This window comes from Phaseolus vulgaris, chromosome 2 (genome assembly GCF_051622355.1).
Source record: "Phaseolus vulgaris cultivar YP4 chromosome 2, ASM5162235v1, whole genome shotgun sequence".
In the NCBI taxonomy this organism is placed as follows: Eukaryota; Viridiplantae; Streptophyta; class Magnoliopsida; order Fabales; family Fabaceae; genus Phaseolus; species Phaseolus vulgaris.
In genome coordinates this window covers 2,979,045-3,000,505 of record NC_143499.1, presented here as the reverse complement: position 1 = coordinate 3,000,505, position 21,461 = coordinate 2,979,045, and the positions used below count along the sequence as shown (strand labels likewise).

Sequence of the window (21,461 nt, the reverse complement as noted above, 5' to 3'; positions counted from 1 at the left end):
TCTATTGTATAAATTGTTATTATGATTATAAAAATAAGAAACAAATTCTCGTGAACCATTCATGAAAAACATTTTTCTGTCCCAAAAAATAACTTGAAACATACTAGTGCATATAAATATTTACTATCAATTTATATAATTCATAATTATATAATATATAAATTCGTGTTCCCATATTTTATATTTTATAAATTTAACGTATCTTCGTGTCCTACTAATGTCCATGTCATGCTACAAAGATCTTATTAATTTAAATTTCAAAATAATACATAAAATTACTTTTTAAAATAAGAACTGGTTAAAAAAAGTTAACAATAAAAAAAATTAATAGCAGTGACTAAAGAAATAGGTGCGTAATTGACCTGGAAGTAGCGTGTTGCATGAGGAAGAAACGATGAAGGAGATGATAATGGCTATGATTTGAGAGTCTATCATTTTACCTAGTTTCTTCCAAATATATTTATGGGTTAGAGTAAGGACAGATGCAACATCGTACATGGAGAGATTGATTTTGTGTTGGCGTTTCGTTTGTTTGTTTAGGATATAAAAATATACTAATATCGTAAAACAAAGAGCACGTGCTCGGAATTTTCATTCACTTTTTCTTCCCTTAAATCTGTTGATAGTTTAATACGTCAGATCCGCCATGGACGCAGCTTCGGAGGCCTTTGTCTGATTTCCGCTTTCTTTGGTTTTCACTTGTAATGGGACTGAGTCCAACTCCAAGGCAAAACCCTGTTCTTCCAACCAAATCTCCAATTCTCAGTCTCACACATTCTCGTTCTCAAACCATGAAGTGAGTATTTTAACTTTTCTTCTCTCTCCAATCGATAAGACTGTATCAGTTAACTGTGTTCTCCTCTGATGTTTGAAAAAAAATCGATGAGCTGTTCATGTAATGAAGGAAACAAAGAATAGGGGAAATATTGTAAATGCAATGAATATGTGGTTTGAGGATATTCCTATTGGAGCAATCTCTAATTTATTGTTCCTTGAAATCTGCATAATCTTTAGCTTTCAACTTCTATTTGATTCGGACAAGTATTGAATTGAAGTATGTTTATGTCCACAAGACTCGTTCCACTTGTCAAAATAAAATAAGCGAATTTAGTTTGAAAGTAATAAATATGTTTGCTTAATTCAAATTCATATATCTAATAAGACTTAAACTTATCAGAGACAGTAGAATTTAGGGATCATTTGTGGCCTATGGTTTCTGCTGCACATAATAAGATGAGATTGTTTAGGTTTATGGCGATAGTTGATGATAGTTACTCACAACTAGGACCAAACATATTGTATTGCTGTAATTTCTAGCTAACGTATGGGGATTTTCTAAGCTAGGTTCTTCTTCAGGACAATGAAATGTTGATGATTTTGTATCTATTTTATGTACTTCAGAACTCCGTTCTTTTTTTTCAATTACGAATCTTCCATGATTTGGATTAACTGCGTGCATCCTCTATAAATTTGACTGTTTCACTTTTGAGTTTCTGAAATTTAGTGAACAGTTTATGTTTTTAACTCAAATTGATACTTCTGTAATATATGACTAGAACTTAAAGTCTTCATGGATTACAGTGCATATCCTATTTTCAGTAGACATGCGAATTTCCTAAGGGAGTTTTGAATCTAATTATATTTTCACCCTGTTTATACAGCGTCATGAAATAAATATGACAGAAACTCCAAGGCAGGAAATTGAAGTAGACATACAAACTTAGTTAGGAAGAACCGACTTTTAGATCTTTCGTATTCGGGGGATCAGTTATAGTGAAGCCTAGTTTTGAGGCGCTTACACTGAGTATTTATTTTGTAGTTAGACCTTGGGGATTTGTTTTTATCCTGCTACACTTAACATAGTTATAGACACAGAATTTGTTGCAAAATAAGCTTTGTTTGAAGTGGAATTTCTTATAAATCTGCGACATTCAATCTTTATCAATATTCCTTGACAGGTTTCTTTGACCTGAAACACAGCTTTAATAAAATTAGACTGAAAGGTAGAAGCAGCAATGTAATGGTATTTTGCTCTTAACAAAGGCATAGGGTTCCTCCATTCAAGGCTTTGAAAACCTGTTGCAACTTAGAACAGTCAGTAACACTAGTTCTAAAATAGCAGATAGATCTCTTATGAGGTGCTCAAGGAAGCTTTGGCAATGACATTCATCATTATTCGTAGCACTCTGCTCTAATAAGACACAGTGTACCACATAATAAGTTAGATTTTAGAATTGAATGCATAATTCGTAAAGGGCTTATTATATGTATGCATTTAGTTTCATCAAGAAACTTTTAAATGTGTGACATTAAGAAAATGAGACCCTAGAAGCCTACAGCACCTCATTCACGCAATTATGTGTTACTCCTGCCCTTTTCTGATTTACTTCCCTTTCTGCACCTGATTTGCGGCTATGGCTTACTTAAGGATTATTCTTCATTTATATATATTTTTTTTCGTAGAACAAGACAGATCTTTGGTGTGTCTCTCTCCCTCATTCTTATCAACCTTGCTGCTGTAATGGAGCGCGCGGATGAAAACCTTCTTCCATCTGTCTATAAAGAAGTTAGTGAAGCATTTAATGCCGGGCCATCTGACTTGGGTTACCTCACATTCATAAGAAACTTTGTTCAGGGACTGTCATCACCTCTGGCTGGTATACTTGTTATCAGCTATGATCGGCCAACAATTCTTGCTATGGGCACTTTGTGCTGGGCGTTATCTACAGCTGCTGTGGGGGTTTGCCACAACTTTCTGCAGGTTGCATTCTGGAGAGCAATAAATGGCTTTGGTTTGGCAATTGTGATTCCAGCACTCCAGTCTTTCATTGCTGATAGCTACAGGGATGGAGTGAGAGGAACTGGGTTTGGATTGATGAGTCTCATTGGTAACTTGGGAGGCATAGGAGGTGGTGTTCTGGCTACTGTCATGGCTGGAAAACAGTTTTGGGGCATACAAGGATGGCGATGTGCATTCATTCTGATGGCAACCTTGAGTGCATTAATTGGAATCCTTGTTTTACTATACGTTGTTGACCCAAGAAAAAGACTTCCTACCACTCGAGAGACTAGTGAGAGTTCAGACAGGTAATGGCATTTTACTACTTACATCTCTCGTGTGTCATCATTTAGCACCACTTTTAGTGCTTATCGAACTCTTGACGGAAGTCTGTGCCTCCAAGCTATCGGTTTTATTGTTTTCATCCCCATGAATAATAACTGACAAATAACTGAATGCGTTGTATCTTTTCATTTTGTAATTATTAATATCATCTGCGTGCTTTTAGCAGGGATGACTCTATCTATAAAGGCAATGGTAGTACAGCATCAATCTGGACGGACTCTTGGGCAGCCACGAAAGCTGTGATAAAAGTGAAAACATTTCAAATAATTGTCTTACAGGGCATTATTGGGTCACTGCCGTGGACTGCAATGGTGTTCTTCACAATGTGGTTCGAACTAATTGGTGAGCATGAAGGAAATTTTGCTCACATAATAATAATGCAACATGTCAATTTGAAAAACTCGTATTTTTCTAAAAGTTGTACTGCATATAAAGTCATTTATCGCCTTCTCAAAAAGTCTAACCGTTATTTTTTATGAGGTTTGACGATTATAATCTGTCCTACTTATGACATGATCAATTGATTTTGTGCAGGTTTTGATAACAATACTTCAGCAACCCTCCTTAGTCTTTTTGCTATTGGATGTGCCATGGGGTCTTTCATAGGTGGATCAATAGCTGATCAATTATCACAAGTCTACCCTCATTCTGCTCGTACCATGTGCGCACAGTTCAGTGCCTTTATGGGCATTCCATTTTCATGGATTCTTCTTAAGGTGATCCCTCAGTCAGTGAGTAGTTTTCTTGCCTTTTCTGTGACCCTTTTTATAATGGGTCTAACTATCAGCTGGAACGGTGCGGCTGCAAATGCTCCTATGTTTGCTGAGGTAGTCCCTGTCAAGCACCGTACTATGATTTATGCATTTGATCGAGCTTTTGAAGGCTCGTTTTCTTCTATAGCGGCTCCGCTGGTTGGGATTCTTTCTGAGAAAATGTTTGGCTATAACTCAAAGTCCGTTGATCCCATCAAAGGATCTTCACCGGAGGCTCTTGCCTTGTCAAAGGGCCTTCTTTCCATGATGGTTGTTCCATTTGGTTTGTGTTGTTTATGCTACACCCCTCTATATTACATATTTAAGCAGGACCGTGAAAATGCTAAAATGCTTGCTTTGAAAGAGGAGGAGATGATGTGAGACTCACTTGTTTAAGAATGGTAGATCATGTTAAAGGAGCCCTCTCACTCTCTGCTTGTGAACTGGGTCCCTATTTAATTGGAATTTAAATCTCCTAAAAAACGTTGAATCATCCGCAGTACACACGAAACCATTGAGACCAATTTCGAGCAATGATTTCATTTTGATTTTTAGAATCCAGATTACACTCGTGATGCCGTCATGGCGAGGCTTCTTACTGAGGATCGACGTTCTGACTTAGCCATTGCTTATTCTTGACAAGGTATATCTAGCTGAATGGTCAGAAACTTCAGGAAATTAGGATAATGAAATAGGCTCATACATTTATGTGTTCAGATTGTTTTCCTTCCATGGTTCACTGTAAAATACACAGTAAATTTGTATGTTTGGTTCAACTACACGGAAGAATCTCAATGATAATGAAGCACTTTTTGAATGAATTCAAGTTTTTCCAATTGATCACTAAAAAAAACACAACCTCGAGAAGAAATTTCATCATACTCAGCTTTACGCTAACTGTATTTGGTTAAGAAGAATTGAATACCCAAAGTTAAAAGAACATCGAATACTTTGAACTCCACTGAGTGCGTAGACATCTATCGAAAACCATAAAAAGAAGCTACTGGGTAGTCAAATAAACTAGTCTTTACATGTCTGGGTGTTGCCAGAAATAGGCCGTCAATTAGAATTTGTTTCTGTTTATTGGATTCTTGGAGGTAAAAGACAGAATGGCTTGAGTGGGGTAAGTTTGAGAGTTGACAACGAGAGGAAAAGAAGCTGGAAATAATCATAAAATGCTTTTTGGAAGACGTAAAACAGCAAAAATAATGCATGGGAAACAAAATACTAACATAGACAGCTGAACTCATTTTCTCTTGGTCCCCTTTAGAATAATACGTCAAAATTCAACTAAATCACAGGTTACAATAATATTCTACTTGTTTGGTTTTAAACGCGCTTGGTGATCTTAGGAACTCAGCCAGTTGCTCCACCAAGAAAAATAACAGCACTGACAAAGTAAAATCCAATTTTTTGATTTTACAAACCAAGGGCCTTCAAGCATTTGATGACATTTGAACAGGAACTTGAAGGCATTGAACAAAGGTCTACATACAACGAGGAAAAAAGGTTTGCCCCACATACCCTCCAGACATTGCCCTCCTCACGTTAGATTCAAACAACCTTGGGTTCTCTCTCAACACAGCAGCGGCATCGTGATTCAGTGGATCCTCGTAATTTGGTTCCTGCACACCAGATGAAAGAATAGATTATTGTCAAAATTCAAAAGAGGAAAAAATCAAAAGGCTGAAAAACCTGCAGTCATACCGTGAAGAGATGATACAAGCCATAGATGACAGTGTTTATATTAAGGACAGGTTTCCAATCTTCTCGTAAGATGTTGAGACAAACATTTCCTTCCAAGTCAATATTTGGATGATAGACCTGCAAATTCGAGACAATGCTACAAATAAATTTATGATGCTGAAACGGAAACCAAAACTAAAATTAAATCTGTAACACCGACTTTTACAATGAGCGAATTAGAGTATAAAAAAAATAAAGTCCATCCTACCTTTGTCTTGCACTTAACCTTTGGCGCTTCATGTGGATAGATGGGAGAGACTTGAAAGGAAAACAAAAATGTGCCACCTCTGTAACAACAAACAAAGATAGTGAAGATTAGTGAGCTTTTTCTTAAAAGCTTTTTCATCTTGCAGGCACAGGTAAAGATCTTACCAGATTGAAAATTTTACTTATAATTTTTAAAAAAATAAGATGAACAAATCACAGGGGTTTGAATTCCTTCAACTAGAATCAATTAAAGTTTGAACGCAGAGTTGAAAATTGTATGAATTTCCATACAAGTAATATCCGTCATCGGGTCGAATTGAAACTTCGAAGTTCATCAGGTCATCTTTTCCATTGGGGAAATGTATGGTACAAGATTGTGGTAGATTCAGCTCACTTATGTCTGAAAGATGTAATACAAAACTGTTATGACAACTTTTATAACAAAATAAATGGCAAAAACTACAGGCTCAGGAATAGTTGATACAAGAAACGTCCCAGAGCAGCAACTAAAGCATTTAAGGTACTAGAGAAACATTTTAACAAATCGTAAATCTTTGCAGGATGGCGGCCCATTGAAGAAGAGTATGTAAATATTAAATATCATGCTTCAGATGTTCAGATGAGTTTTTTGGTTTATCCGATAGAGAAAAGAAACCAATTTCATAGTCATGGAAACTATGGAGGCTGAATAACAAACTTCAAGAGAAAAATATTCCTCAATCAAATATACAGTTGAAGACTTGAACACTCTAGAACAGGAGGAAAAAACTAATTAGCCACCACCTTCTCAGCCAGTCCCACAACAAAATAGGTTAATTTCATAGCTATTAAAAGCCACCAGACCAACCAATTCAATTTGTTCAACCCTAAACCAGTCAACAGTTCCCACACACAAAACTGTAATTAAACACGCTCAGTCCCATGAAAAAAAATAGGTTAATTTCATAGTTATTATAACCAACCAACCAACCAGTTCATCTGTAAACCATTCACTGGTCCCTAAAATAACTACAAAAACTGCTCTAAAATTAAACAGGCATGAAACTAGCAGAATCAGTCATAAACCGCTTATTAGTTTTGTATGTTTAAAACTGATTTATAAAATGCCATGCAGTTGACAATCGTCACCATCTGTAGAGTTTGGGAACAGCCATCTGTTTTAATGAGAAGTGTTTTCACCATGACACACCAATGTAGAACTCAAAGTTAATTGGAGTAAATATTTTAAACAAGATGCCTCATTAAAGCACCTTCACACAAGGTACAGTCACACTTTGACAACATCATACCGATGCCAGCTATCTCACATTAACACTTTGCATGTTAAAACAATCTTACAAATTTTCAGGCAATTTGACAATATCATACAATCAAGGGATGGAATTAAACCTAATATGAAACAACAAATTGGTCTGATGGAATAACAAAATCAATAAAAATTGTGTCTGAACATAATATGAAACAACATATTGATTCATATTACCCATTAGAAAAGTTCTTTTTAAAGTATTAAGCATTAACAGTTATATAATATGTTCAAGTATATGCGTATTGGTTAAGTTTATATTTTAATGATATAATATTACATAGTTGGTTTAGTTTATACATTTTAATGATATAATATTACATAGTTATTACAATAACTATTAGATTATATTTATTTTAACATATTGATTTTAATACTTAAAAATATTAGTATTGGTTTAATTTAGCACAAACATTATTTTAAAAATACATAAAATTGTGTTCTGAAATTAATATTATTTTTTTCACATTCTATAATATCTTTTACTAAAATTTGTAAAAACAGTATTCAATTACTACAGGTTCCAGCATGGTTAGACTATTAACCTTGAACTGGTTTTGTGATTGGCTCTATGACTACTTTTCAAAGCATTGGTTAATTTACTTTAAAAACGATATTGTAGCACGAATTTGATAAAGATTATTTTGATATCAGGGTTTTTTCCGTTTTATTTGTCTATATACTGAAATGAATTATTTCAAAAATTATAATCCGTCGATGTCAAAACCTTCATGTCCCCCTACAACTAGGTAGAGAGATCTTACAGTATATTTTCACAAAACGCAAAATTTTATACTCCTCTCTTCTATACCATATTTCTTTTCAAGGGCCTCATTCCCAAAAGGAGTAAAACAAGTTTAATCTACATGCACTATAATATGCCCTTTTTATATTATAATTTTTGTCGAAGAAAAGAATGTAAATTATAGTTGGCTAAAAGTGATAGGCAAGAGTCTAGATTCTACCAGAATCAAAATGAGAATAGCACAAAAATCATCTTGCAAAACAAATCAGGACTTCACAGCATGCATCGAGTTGTATGATATTTAATATGAAGCAATTTGCCCTTTCAACATTTTATTTCAGTTTGTTAGATCAGAAATAAATATGTAACTCTAGACAATATTTCTGTAGATTATGCTTTTAATTTTCAACCTATGTCAACTCAGAATCCCCAGTAACTGAAAAAATAAAGCTTTCTTATATTTGTTATAATGAATCCGTTCATATGACTTCATTCTTCTCCCCCGCCTGTGCCTCAAGACTAGGCCCCAGCAAAATTCCTGCCTCATTCAACATCAAGTTACACAGGCAGTTTTTGCATTAAGATTTTATAGCCCACAGTATCTGATGTCCGATCAAAGTATGATCAAAGTATAACGTATTACCATCATTAGACCTTTCATTTTCCTCTTGCACTCTACATTTTCATTGATTTGAAATTTTGGAATGCCACACAAATTGGGTAAAGTAAAGCATGCAAGAGCCACTCCAATTAATAAAAAGAAGAAAACCTTTGTGAAGACGCAACTCGCCAGCACTTTGCTTCTTAACGGGTGGTCCACCACCTGCATTTTCTGCAAGTTCTCTCTGCTTTTCCTTTACTTTAAAAAGTTTAATCATAGTCCTACAAGAAGGATGTCAGATCCAGCATTAGATCACATTTTATCACAGTCTATGAAATTATCCAAGAGGAACAAGATCAACTTATTTCTACGCCTCAGAAATCCATTGAAGGCCAGGGAAGTATACCAGCTTACCCATTCTAAACTATTAGCCTTAAGCCCAACCATTTACATTAAAATGACAAAACAAGTATATTCACAAGCTTCCCTAACAACCTTCCCCTTGGACAGCAGTAAGACATTCACAAGCTTAATAGTTGATCCAGCTACTTTATGCACTCAACCTCACCCTTCTCTACGAAGAATAACATCTAAACGGCGTGGATTTTAAAGTAGGAAACACGATCATACTTCTACGATAATAAATCCAAGGCAAAGAAGCATATTGAGCTACTCATTTACAGTTCTTTATTTTCATACAAACTAATGATAGATGATCAAAAGGTTACGCTGAAAACGAAAATATACTGGTCCATCACAGAACACTGGGATCTAGTAAATTAACGAGGAGAAAATAAAACAATCACGCTCAAGAATTCTTACAAAAAAAAATATTCTGAAAAATACAGAATCCAACACAGTATCAATCAAAGTGTGGCTAAATCGAGAATTGCGTGAAGCAATTGAAAAGAAAGCGAGCAAAAAACCCTAAGGCAAAGGGATCGGAAAATCAGAGATAAAGAGAATAAGAAAATGGAGAAAATACAATAATAGTCAAAAGAAGAAGAAGATAGGTAAAAGAAGGAATCAGATTTGTGAGAAAGAAAGAACCTGGTTGAAAAGAAAGCGCGAACTCGAACAGAAGATACACAGAGTTTCGGGGTTTTTGCAGCTCTGCAAAATCTGAGTACTAACCTTCTTAACTATTTTCCCATTCGCCCCAAAAAGCCTTCATAATCATTATATCAACCGATGCATATCGCATTTTCCTTTTTTTTTTTTTTGCACAGTACGTTGCTTTTTCTACACGCTGAAATTTATCATTATTTTATTCATTTTATTATCATGGGTTTAATTTTTTTTTGTGAGATGTTGAGTTTCATTCTGTATATTTTTATTAAAAAAATTGAGTAAAAAATGCCTTTATCACATCTTTATTGATTGCTGGTGTACAAATGGCATAAGTTGTGATAAACATCTACTTAAAATAATTAGCAAGGTATGTCTAACCTTTTTTTTATTTAGTTTAAGGCTTATTAATGAGATAATCACTCTTCAGAGATTACATCAAAATCATTAAACTAAGACAAATGATGATATTATAAGAGAAGAGCATGCAGTTCAGTTCAGGGAAGAAAATTATGGGACCATAAAAGAAGTGTTTGGCTTCAACTATCATTGAAAATAAGTGAGACTACATGAGAAAGGTCTACGACTAAGTCAACTATATTCATTACTAAAATCATATATTTATATATATATATATATATATATATATATAATTCTTTATTATTGAACGGGTTAATCTTTAAAAAAAACTTTTGCATTTTCCAAAAATACATGTATTTAATAAAAATATTTCAAAGAGGAGATCAAAGAATAACTAAAAAGAACACAATTCTGACTTGTGTTAATCATCAAGACTATGTCTAATTTTTTGTAACACCATAAAAGTTCACTAAAACTTACAAAGATACAAGTATAATCTTAATCTAAATATTAATTTTACTTGTTTTTTCAAGAAAAATTCAAAGTATATATTCTTTATCTAGTAGACTATTCATGCTCAGGAAAGCTAATTTACATGTTGCTAATAAATTATAAGAAAGCTGAGTGACCAAATGCAATGTTTTGAATAATAAATATGAAAATTTTGAGTTAATTTAGGTATTCTCACAAAAAAAAGTTCCCAAGAATATCACAAGTAACAAGATGGAGGATGATAGTTTAAGAGTTCTCGTGTTAATCAACAATGGAAGGAGTCCATTTATTTAATTATACATGAGACTTAAAAAAGATATGAGTTTTGAGGTTTGGTGAAGATATAATAGTCATCACCCAATTTCCTACATTTTACCATTAATACAATAAAATTATTAAATAAAAATAAATATTAAATATTAAAAATAATTAGTAATTATATTAATTAAATTATATATTATTTAAAAATTAAAAAATTATTATTTAAAATAATTTTTATCATTAACAAAATTTTAAACTAATTTCTAAATTAATATCTAATTAGTTATCAAAGTTTTAATTACCAAAATTTTAAATTCTAAAATTAATATTTAAAAATAATATTTTATTAAATTAATATAATAATTAATTATTTTTTATAAAAATACTTTTTATTTAATGATTTTTTTATAATACAATATGTTACTTATAAAATAATTTTTTTATCTGATTCATAAAATATTTATTACTTGTTCACCAAAGTTGATATGTAGTATATAAAAATCACACTTTGCTACTTAAAACATGTCTTTTAATTATTCTTTATATAACATTTTATCTTTGCTCTAGCGCACAGTCATTTGCTCTAGCTTAATTATTCTTGGTAAAATAATATAGGATATATAAGAATCGAGAAAAATAATTTTAGAGTAGACGTGGTATAATTATAATGATACCTGAATATTTTATTATTAAATGTAAAATAACATATAAATAGAATTTTAGTTATTCATGTTTTATTTTAAAAGAATCGAGAAAAATAGTTTTAGAAAAGACATGGTATAATTAAAATGACACTTCAATATTTTATTATTATTAAATTTAAAAGAGCATATGAATAGAAATTCAGTTATTGAGGTTTCATTTTATAAAAATCATCATCTCTCTAAATATTCCATTTTCTTTTCCTCTGTCTTCTCTCTAACATTCTAACATTCTCGCTCATCAGATTGACGATGGGAGTACGTCATTAGACTCCTGGTAGCGAAGAATACAAGTCTGTCTGGTCAGAATCTCTAATAGAGTAAGTTCATTTTTGTTCATTTTTCCTTTCCTCTCTCTTCTCTCTAAGATTTTGACCTCCCCGCTTATCAATTTGACGATTGGAGTTTGCCATTGGACTCCTGAAAGTGAACTCTATAAGATTGCCCGATCAAAATCTCAGATAGAGTAATTTCATTCTTGGCTCATTTTCCTTTGACTTAGTTTTGATATGGTTAGGTTTGTCTTTAGTTTAAGCTTGCATGCAATTCTTTTATCTTCAGAAGTAGTCTCTATTAGCTCAGAGTCCTAGTGGTATAATTAGATTTTTTATCAGGACTCTGTTGTGCAGGTTAGGCTACCCTTGAGCTTTTGGTAGTTTGGAGCTCTTAGGGAGCATCTGCTCAAGTTCAGGTAAGGAAAGCTAGTTAAAATTGTCAATAAAACCCTAAGCTTGTAGAATGTATGAGTTTGGAATTGAATGAGTTATGGAATGTATTTGAATAGTTTGTTGAATTAATTCAAATGAAATGTTTGATGAGAATTGGTTGTTTGATTTTAAATGAGTTTGGTTTATAAATTGACATAATAGTTAATAGACTCAATGAGAGTGTTTGTATAATGTTGAACATGAATTGTTGAGTGTAGTTTTATAAAATTATGAGTTAAATGAAATTTTAAGCTTTGGTATGATTTAATTGTGTGATTTTGGATATTGTGAGATGTGGAATATGAATTTTAATCAAGACATAGTATTTTCAAGAAAGAAAATACAGTGTTAAGATTGTTTAGGATGTGCTTTGACTAGGAATTCGTCTAGAAGGAGATATCCTGACTCTCCTAAGATAATGAAATCGTATAGATGAAGTTATCCAGGTAGTGTGAGAGTCGAATGAGGTTCATATGAATGGGTAAGTTGTTTGAACGATAACTAACTTGACCTGTTATATGAGTTAACCATGTCATACTGGGAGAGATGATATTGGTATTATTTATGTGCACAACTATGTGGATTTCACCGTGAGATGAGATAGTATGACAGATGCATATCTCTGAGTCTAAGTCAACGCATGAGTCTTCTGAAAGTAGAGTTAAGTGTTTATGTGTTGTGAGTCAGTAGAAGTCTGACATGTGAAAGAAGAATTTATGAATTTTAATAGACATTTGATGGTTTAAGAAATTGTATGACACTTGATGAATTATGTTTATTAATTTGAAATTGAAATTATATATAAATATTTATATAGCTAGTTTATCCTGTTTTTTGTTTGGGTTTGTTTCTTTATCTGTGATAATATACACAGGAGCACATGAGGTTGCTCGAGGATGAGATAACTTTCATTTGAATGTTTTATTTGTTTCAAAAAGTTTTGGTGTATATATTAAAATCTCTATAAAAAGGGATATCTTTTTGAAATAATTGTACATATTCATATGTTAATTACATATTATTTGTTTGTTTTACTTTTATTTGATTATATATAAATGCAAAATAGGAAATGTTACAGGACACTCCAAAAAATAATACCAAATAAAGTATAAATTGATAAATAATTAATCCTAGACTTATATTATACTTAATCTTAGCACATCTAATATTTTGTTTGAAACACTTAATCTGAATGAATTTAAAATGATATTTTGTTTGATACCTTAAAACATAATTATTTATTTGATGTCATTCAAAATAAGGGTATTAACCATCTTTAATACAATAAAAGGCCTAACAAATATATTTGTAAACAAATATTTTATTGCATTATACTGTATATACATAATTATATATAATAATCCAACAAAAAAAAAAAATATATATATATATATATATATATTATCAATAGTACGAGGAAATTGTAATTATTAATAAACCTATTTCAGTTAATAATATAACAAGTTTACTAGTTTTTCAAATGTCTTGTAACAAATTAAATTTAAAGACCCTCATCAAGATATATCTTACAAAAAATCTATGATAAATAAACTTTAAAAAAAGTGAGATTAGTTTATTTATAAATTAAAATTAATTTATATACAAATTTAAAAAATTATTTAAAAAAGTTCTTACAAATTAATTTAATCAGAATATTTTAAATTTATCAACAAGTTAATCTCAATTTATTTTCATGATTTATTTATTTTGAGAAATTTATCGTATAATTCTCTAAATCATTATGGTTCACAAGTGTTGCTAGATTATGTTATGATTTATTTTATTAGGCTTGTTGATAGTAGCTAAAAAAATATACCAACAATCTTACTATTAGAATGTAAGATATTTTTTTTTACGATTAGAAAGAGTTACTTGAGTTGTGTCTACATAGAATTTAAATAGAATGATACTTATTACACTCCAGATATAAGTATCTAAATGGAGATGAATCTAAATTTGGATCTCAATTGTAAAATTTAGTATAGATAGGTGCAATCATGAGTACTATATATCATTCACTTGTCTTATACTTTCTCTCTCAGATTCATATATATATATATATATATATATATATATATAATATTAGAAAGATAAAGTACAGAATTTTTTTTATGTTATTTGAGCGTCAAGCTATCGCTTAAACGATAATATTTATTGTAGATACATAATATTATTATTAAAACATTCATCAAGTCTTTTAAGAGATAAAGTTTTTGTCCAAGTTTTGCCATGAAGATTAAGTGAGAAAGATGTCACGTGTATTCTCTTTTCTCAAGATTTCACATTGTCACTCAAATAATGTATTATCACTCAAGAATGATGAAACAATGTTTTGTATTAGACTTTTAAACTTACTATATTTTTGCACTAAGTTGGGTCGCCTTAAGTGTTACTTTGACCTTGAGTGACAAGAGAATAAGTATTTATTTTATAAATTTGAACACTCAAACATTGATTTGTTGCTCAACGAGAAAAATGTTGCATCAATCATCTCTCTTTCCTTTTTAAGTACCACTCAAGCATTAAAATAGCGCTCAAGCTACGTGAGTCATCACTAAGTGGCATTCATTTATTAGTTTATAATTCAATTTTAAGATTAATATATATTTGAGTGGTTGTTTAAAAATGAATATAGATTGTTTTATTCCAAATATACAGGTCATTTAATTTAAAAGGTGGTTATGTAACCACAAAGTGTGATTAATGACCAGACAGTGTATGGATGATATGTTGGAATAAGAAGTGTAGTAATGATGATTAGTAATTATCAGAGTAGTATTATAATGATAACAAGGAAGGTACTATTGACTTGTTGATGAGTTTTATAAGTATTAAGTCACGGGGTTTGATGAATTATTCATGTTCTAACATGTTGAATTAAATAGACAAAAATATCATATGATAAGAGTCAAACGAGTTTTCTAACATTATTGACCTAAAGAAATTAGGTTTATTGTGTTTCTTATGTGATTTTAGTTCAAAAAATATAGTTAGAACCTTTACTATGATTCTATGATAATTTTTTTTAACGTGTTAAGAGGTGATACATAAACTTTTGGGACCTCCTACTCCCCTTCCACATATACGTATGACACAAATAATCAAACTTATATAGATTATGGATGTAACTTTACAACACAACACCAACAACATCAATATGTTTTATATAAACTCAAGACTATCAGGATGACAACATAGACATCTCAAGCAATACATGATCATCCTTATTTAAGTTTAGATTAATTTATAAGCACAAACCTCATATATTCAATGAGAAGATGAGTTTATAATAAACTAATCAAAGATGTAGAGAGAAAAAAAAGAAAGAAAACTCAGTGCTTAAAGATAAGAAATTATCTTATATCCTATATCCTATATGTGTTGATAAGAAAAGAAGTTTTGATGGATAGATATGGTGGATGATGAAATCCAAAGGAGAAGTTCATTCTTAAGACAACTACATAAAGAAACTTTTGAAAAAAATTTTTTTAGGAAACATCTAAGAGCAAAAGAGATTAAGTGTATAACTTGTGTATTTTAGAGTAAGCCACTAAATTCAAACTTCTAATCAAATTTTATACTCAAACTATCTATGAAACTTAAAGTTACAAAGAGTTTGATAAAGGAGGTAATTATTTTAATATTATCCAATAATTTTCCTACTTTAATTAAAAAATACAAATTAATAAAAAAAAAAGACAAATAACACTAACAAGTTGATTAAGTCAAGTCATTTTAATAATAAAAAAATTACATTGGAAAAAATGATACTTTAAACCTCAATATTTTATCATCCCAATATTAAAAAAAGAGTACATTTAGGATACTTTTAAATGCGGTGAGGCATAATTTTTTTTCCTCGGTTACTTAGTAAAATAGAAAGTAAGAAGAAAAAAAAATACATGTTTAAAATTGCATAAATACTCGTAATTAAAAAATAAAATGCAATAATTATTTTTTATGTTCCCTATCTTTATTTTGGCATTCTTCTTTTTATTTGTTATTTTTTGAGTTTCAATATAACAATTACTTTCCAATTATATATATATATATATATATCATTTTTATTATGTTTTAAAAATTATTTGGAGAGAAAAAATGAAGAAAAAAAATATAATAGATAATTTATTTAAAATTAGTTTAAAAATAAAAATGAAATATTTGATTTAATGTGAGTGAAAAAAATCTTCATCGTTAGGTTGGAGTTAATGCGTGTCCACTCCCAACCAACCCAAATACATGCATTGGCTGAAACAGTTTTTGGTGTTTTTAGTAAAAACATGAAAACAGAAGGATAAGGACAAAAGTCACAGAAGAGACCCCAGAAATGGCAACAGATTCCTTCTCACTCAAAACCTCACCCAATGCCACATTCTTTATTTGTCATATACTTCTTGGCCTTTGTTGCCTTTCATCTCTTCTTCATTCTCAACTTGTCACGGTCTATTAAATGGTGTTTCTAGTTAGATTTTTTTTTTATTTATTAAATAATTATTTAAATGAAACATAATCCAAAAGATTATTGCATCTTCCATAATAATTATTTAAACGAAACATAATCCAAAAGATTTTTTATTGTTTTTTAATCGATTTGACTTTCAACACTCTAACTACCATCCATTCATTTTCTCATGTTTTATTTGTTAATGAAAAAATACAATGAAAATAAGTGAGTTTAATGAAAATAAATAAATAAGAATACAAGTTAAATATATTTATTTAGAAAGTAAAGATGAAATGGAGAAATATATTTTTTCTTTTTCATCCAATATAACATTAATCTTATCCTTTCCGGTTCTAACCCATTATCTAAACTAAACAAGATGTTAAATATCGTTTTGTCATAAATACAACTTTAATTATTTTATTTAGTTTATTGTGTAAATTTGATATTCTAATTTAAAATAAATATATTTGGTTCACGTATTTAAAAAATGAAATTTTAGCCCAATTCATAAATTTACATAAGTTTTATTCTTTTATTTTAACATGCTGATTTAATATACCACAAGCAAATTATTGAGTTCATTAAAATAAAAATATAAAATGGATATAATTGAGAATTAGACGGGCAAACTATTGAGTTCAATGAAATATAAGAAATAAAACATATATAATTGAGTATTGAACGGGTTTTTGAAAAAAATAGGAGACTAAATATCTCTGTTTAAAAAAAACAAAATTGCTGAATATTTTTTAGGATACTTATTTATATTAAGAAAGTAAAATAAAACTCGGTTTTATCATTTAATTTAAACAGCATAATATATTAACTTTGAATTAAATATTAAATGAATCATTTCAAACGCTTCACAATGCATGAAGTATATGAATAAAAAAGAAAATAATTCATGCACGTTAACTTTTTACAGCAATTTAATTTTATACTAGTCACTGTTAATTATTAATATATGAGACTCATAAATAATTGAAACATGTAAATAAATTCATTAAAAACAGTGAACTTTTAAAATTTTGTAATTATATTAAAACTTTTGTTTCAAACATCAGTAAATTATTCACTTAATTATTTTTCTTTTAAGAAAACAATGTTATTAACTCTTAATTCAAAGCTATTTAATTTTCAATAGAAATATATATATATATATATATATAATCACAAACCTTGGTACATGTTGAATTTTATTACTATAAAAAAATCATAAAATAAAAATTAACTTTAGAAAAAAAAATAATTAGTTGCTATGGTAACTAAATTAAAAACCATTTTAAAAACTAAAAAACAATTTTAAATTAATTTTTATTATTGTTAAATAATTTCTAAATTATTATCTAATTAACTATATAAATATTTAATTACTAATTATTTATATTTTAAATAAATTTGATAGAAAAAAACCTTGATTTACTAATTAGAAACAATTTAAAAATAATATAAACTAATTTAAAAATCAATTCTTTTTAATTTCTAAAATATTTTTAATTTAATCACTATAACAATTAATTACTTTTTATAAAAAAATAATTTTTATTTTATTATTTTTGTAGTGTATAACTATCATCTTCAAAATCATATTGAGAATAGTTGTTATTAATTAATAATACACACTTATTTTATTACTCTCTTGATTCGAAACATTACAATAAAAATTAGCACCATGACGTCATTGTCATTGCTACAGACAATTTCTGAAAACGTCTTTGGAAAGTGAATAGAACCATAAATAACCATAAAGAAAGTGATTTAAGCATCTATCTATCTTTGACGCACTTCCCAGTTTTTGTTGGGGCTCGTGTTTTCCCCCATTGAGTTTCTCCAATCCAATCCTTTTCTTTAAGCATTTATTATAAATTTAATTTTGACATTTTATTTTATACGTAAACCTATTGAGTTTCTCTCATCCATATACTATCTGCTGGATAACACTATTCTAAAAGTTCACAACAAACACTAATATGAATATTATTTCAAAATTGATATAATTACTTCTCACATTCTAAACATATTTATTTTTAACTTTACAAATATTGTATTTTGATTTAACTAAATTATAAACTCATTAAAGGTACTATTAATATTTTCTAATTTTCTTGGTGTACCATGTAAAGAAGTTATAGGATATCTATGGACTATGAATTTTCTGGGAACTATGACCTATAGTGATAGGATTTGGGAAATATGACCTTTTGTGATAGGATTGAAATTTAGATGTCCATTTTAATTAATTTATTTTTTATTGATAAAAAAAATAAAAATAAACTTTCTAAAATCAAGGACAAAATGTATCTATTCTAAAATAAAGAAACTAAAATCACAAATTGGGAAAAATAGAATAAAAATATAAAATACAGAGTTATCTGATAATATAAGGGAAACAAAAAATTAAATTTGAATTAAATATTAAATGAAATACGTGACTTAAGAGGAAATAATTCATACACGTTAACTTTTAATACCATTTTTTATTAATCGGTATTAATTATTAATTAATGAAATGTGCAAAGATGAATGCATTTGTTTGATTAAGCAATTTCTTTTTGTTGATTTTGGGAATGAGAAATGATCCCACTATGTATAGGGTAAGAGGCGTGCATTGAGGCCAAAGTCTATATATCTAACAAGGCCAACCACAACAAAGAACACGTAAGACAGCACAACACCATTTCGTCTTTCTCACTTGGTACCAAACATGGTTTCTCCTAACGTTTGTCTTAATTCCTCCATGCTCATCACACCTTCACCTCTCTTTCACACTCCCCTTTTCCACACTCTCTCACTGCTTCCCAATACCATCAAACCACCAACGCCAAAACTATCCTCTTCTTCTTCTTTTCACTCTCTCTCAGTCTCTGCTGTGCCCACTAAGGTAGACACCAGTACTGTGAGAATCGCGGAAATCGAAGATCAAACCTTCGATTTCAAAGTCTACATGCTCCACAAGGCCCACACAGTCAACAAAGCCTTGGACGCAGCCATTGCGCTGCGCGACCCGGAGAAGATCCACAAAGCCATGCGATACTCCCTCCTCGCCGGCGGCAAGAGGGTCCGCCCTATTCTCTGCATCGCCGCCTGCGAGCTCGTCGGCGGCGACGAGGCCACCGCCATCCCCTCCGCCTGCGCGGTCGAGATGATCCATACCATGTCGCTCATCCACGACGATCTGCCCTGCATGGACAACGACGACCTCCGCCGCGGCAAGCCCACCAACCACAAGGTCTTCGGCGAGGATGTGGCGGTCCTTGCTGGCGACGCGCTGCTTGCGTTCTCGTTCGAGCATGTGGCGATGGCGACCGAGGGCGTGTCCCCGACGCGCGTGGTTCGCGCGATTGGGGAGCTGGCGAAATCGATCGGTGGGGAAGGCCTTGTGGCGGGACAGGTGGTGGATATAGATTCGGAGGGGGTCTCGAATGTGGGGTTGGAGAGGTTGGAATTCATTCATGTGCACAAAACGGCGAAGTTGCTGGAAGCTGCGGTTGTGTTGGGCGCAATAATGGGAGGTGGGTCGGACGAGGAGGTTGAGAAATTAAGGAAGTTCGCCAGGAGCATCGGATTGCTGTTTCAGGTGGTTGATGACATTCTGGATGTAACTAAGACGTCCGAGGAATTGGGGAAGACGGCGGGGAAGGACTTGGTCGCTGATAAGGTCACGTACCCTAAACTTTTAGGGATAGATAACTCTAAGGAGTTTGCTGAAAAACTGCTGCAGGAAGCCAAGGAACAATTGTTTGGGTTTGATCCCCGAAAGGCAGCGCCGCTACTTGCTTTAACCGATTACATCGCTTACAGGCAAAGTTAATTAATACTTCATATTTTCGTTATTAATACAATATTTACAGTTTATCAGAATCTGATAGTCTATTTATGAAATCTTAATTTTTCATTAAATATTATGAATACTTCCATGTTTTATTAATAAATACAATGATAACACTTTAAAAGTTATTAATAATAAAGATAAGTTTAATATATTAATAATAGTTAAAAAAAGTTAACGAAATCAAGAATATAATAATCACGTTATATTAAAAAAAAAGAAGTTTAGTTAGTGTGATTGAGTGTGCAAAGCATCTGAAGACATTGGATACCGAGTTTTGTCTCTGGGGACGCGTCAAATAGTTTTGTGTTCACGTCTTTGCTTCGTTCGTCGTCAATTTTGTTTGTTAAGGTGTGTGTGTAGTTGAGTGAATTTGTAATAAAATATAGGTATTTTTTATTGCTTTGGCTCTGTGTGTCACCTGCTTTCGGAATTTTTGATAGGACATATTCTTTACTGTCAGGGGCGATCAAACTATAGGTTCTTCTTCCAGGGGAACATGTGATCATTATTTGGTTTTATCTTTGAAACTTATGAAATCAATTATTTTATATTAATTTTTAACCAGTTTTTTTTATTATAAAAATTAAATTAACCAGCTAGTCCCTAATTTGTACTCTCTCCATTTCAAAACTACATTCTTCCACCTTTCTCACATTTTTAACAAACCATTTTTTTAGTTCATGTTTAATTAAAAATATATATATTATAAAAAATATTTATTTTTAATTTATTTGAAATTTTTAACATATTTATTCATATCCAGATCAGTCAACTTCTGCGTAAAATTATATATTTATGAATATTGTAATAATAAGTGTACAATAGATCCAATACAAACACTCCTTAAACTCCTGCGTAAAATTATTTATTTATAAATAGTATAATAATAAGTGTACAATAGATTCAATACAAACACTCCTTAAAATGAATTCTAAATGACTTTATAAAAAGTAAAATTTAAATTTAATTTACCTAATTTAATTTGTAAAGACATCAACTACTCTTATTTTTAATTGATGTGCAATTTCAACATCAACTACTCTTATTTAAGAATAATGTGTTACTCTTTAATAATTATTAAATAATTATTAAAATTGTTTTTAATGGCAAGC

General features: G+C 30.7%; 3 protein-coding genes across 3 annotated transcripts; 2 read left to right on the top strand and 1 right to left on the bottom strand.

Annotated features, from left to right (window-relative positions):
- Positions 1–347: 347 nt before the first annotated feature.
- On the top strand, positions 348–4,697 carry LOC137810188 (Major facilitator superfamily protein). The gene is made up of 4 exons (XM_068611338.1): positions 348–796; positions 2,464–3,087; positions 3,291–3,466; positions 3,659–4,697. The coding sequence occupies exons 1-4, from the start codon at positions 705–707 to the stop codon at positions 4,255–4,257; spliced, it is 1,491 nt and encodes a 496-aa protein (XP_068467439.1). The 5' UTR covers positions 348–704; the 3' UTR covers positions 4,258–4,697.
- Positions 4,698–5,111: 414 nt separating this feature from the next.
- LOC137810189 (NEDD8-conjugating enzyme Ubc12) lies at positions 5,112–9,720 on the bottom strand. The gene is made up of 6 exons (XM_068611340.1): positions 9,532–9,720; positions 8,650–8,762; positions 6,121–6,229; positions 5,831–5,909; positions 5,584–5,700; positions 5,112–5,501 (listed from the first exon to the last, which is right to left on the bottom strand). The coding sequence occupies exons 2-6, from the start codon at positions 8,756–8,758 to the stop codon at positions 5,364–5,366; spliced, it is 552 nt and encodes a 183-aa protein (XP_068467441.1). The 5' UTR covers positions 8,759–8,762; positions 9,532–9,720; the 3' UTR covers positions 5,112–5,363.
- Positions 9,721–19,050: 9,330 nt separating this feature from the next.
- Positions 19,051–20,378, top strand: LOC137810187 (geranylgeranyl pyrophosphate synthase, chloroplastic). The gene has a single exon (XM_068611337.2). It carries the CDS (start codon positions 19,222–19,224, stop codon positions 20,326–20,328), a length of 1,107 nt encoding a protein of 368 aa, XP_068467438.1. The 5' UTR covers positions 19,051–19,221; the 3' UTR covers positions 20,329–20,378.
- Positions 20,379–21,461: the final 1,083 nt, after the last annotated feature.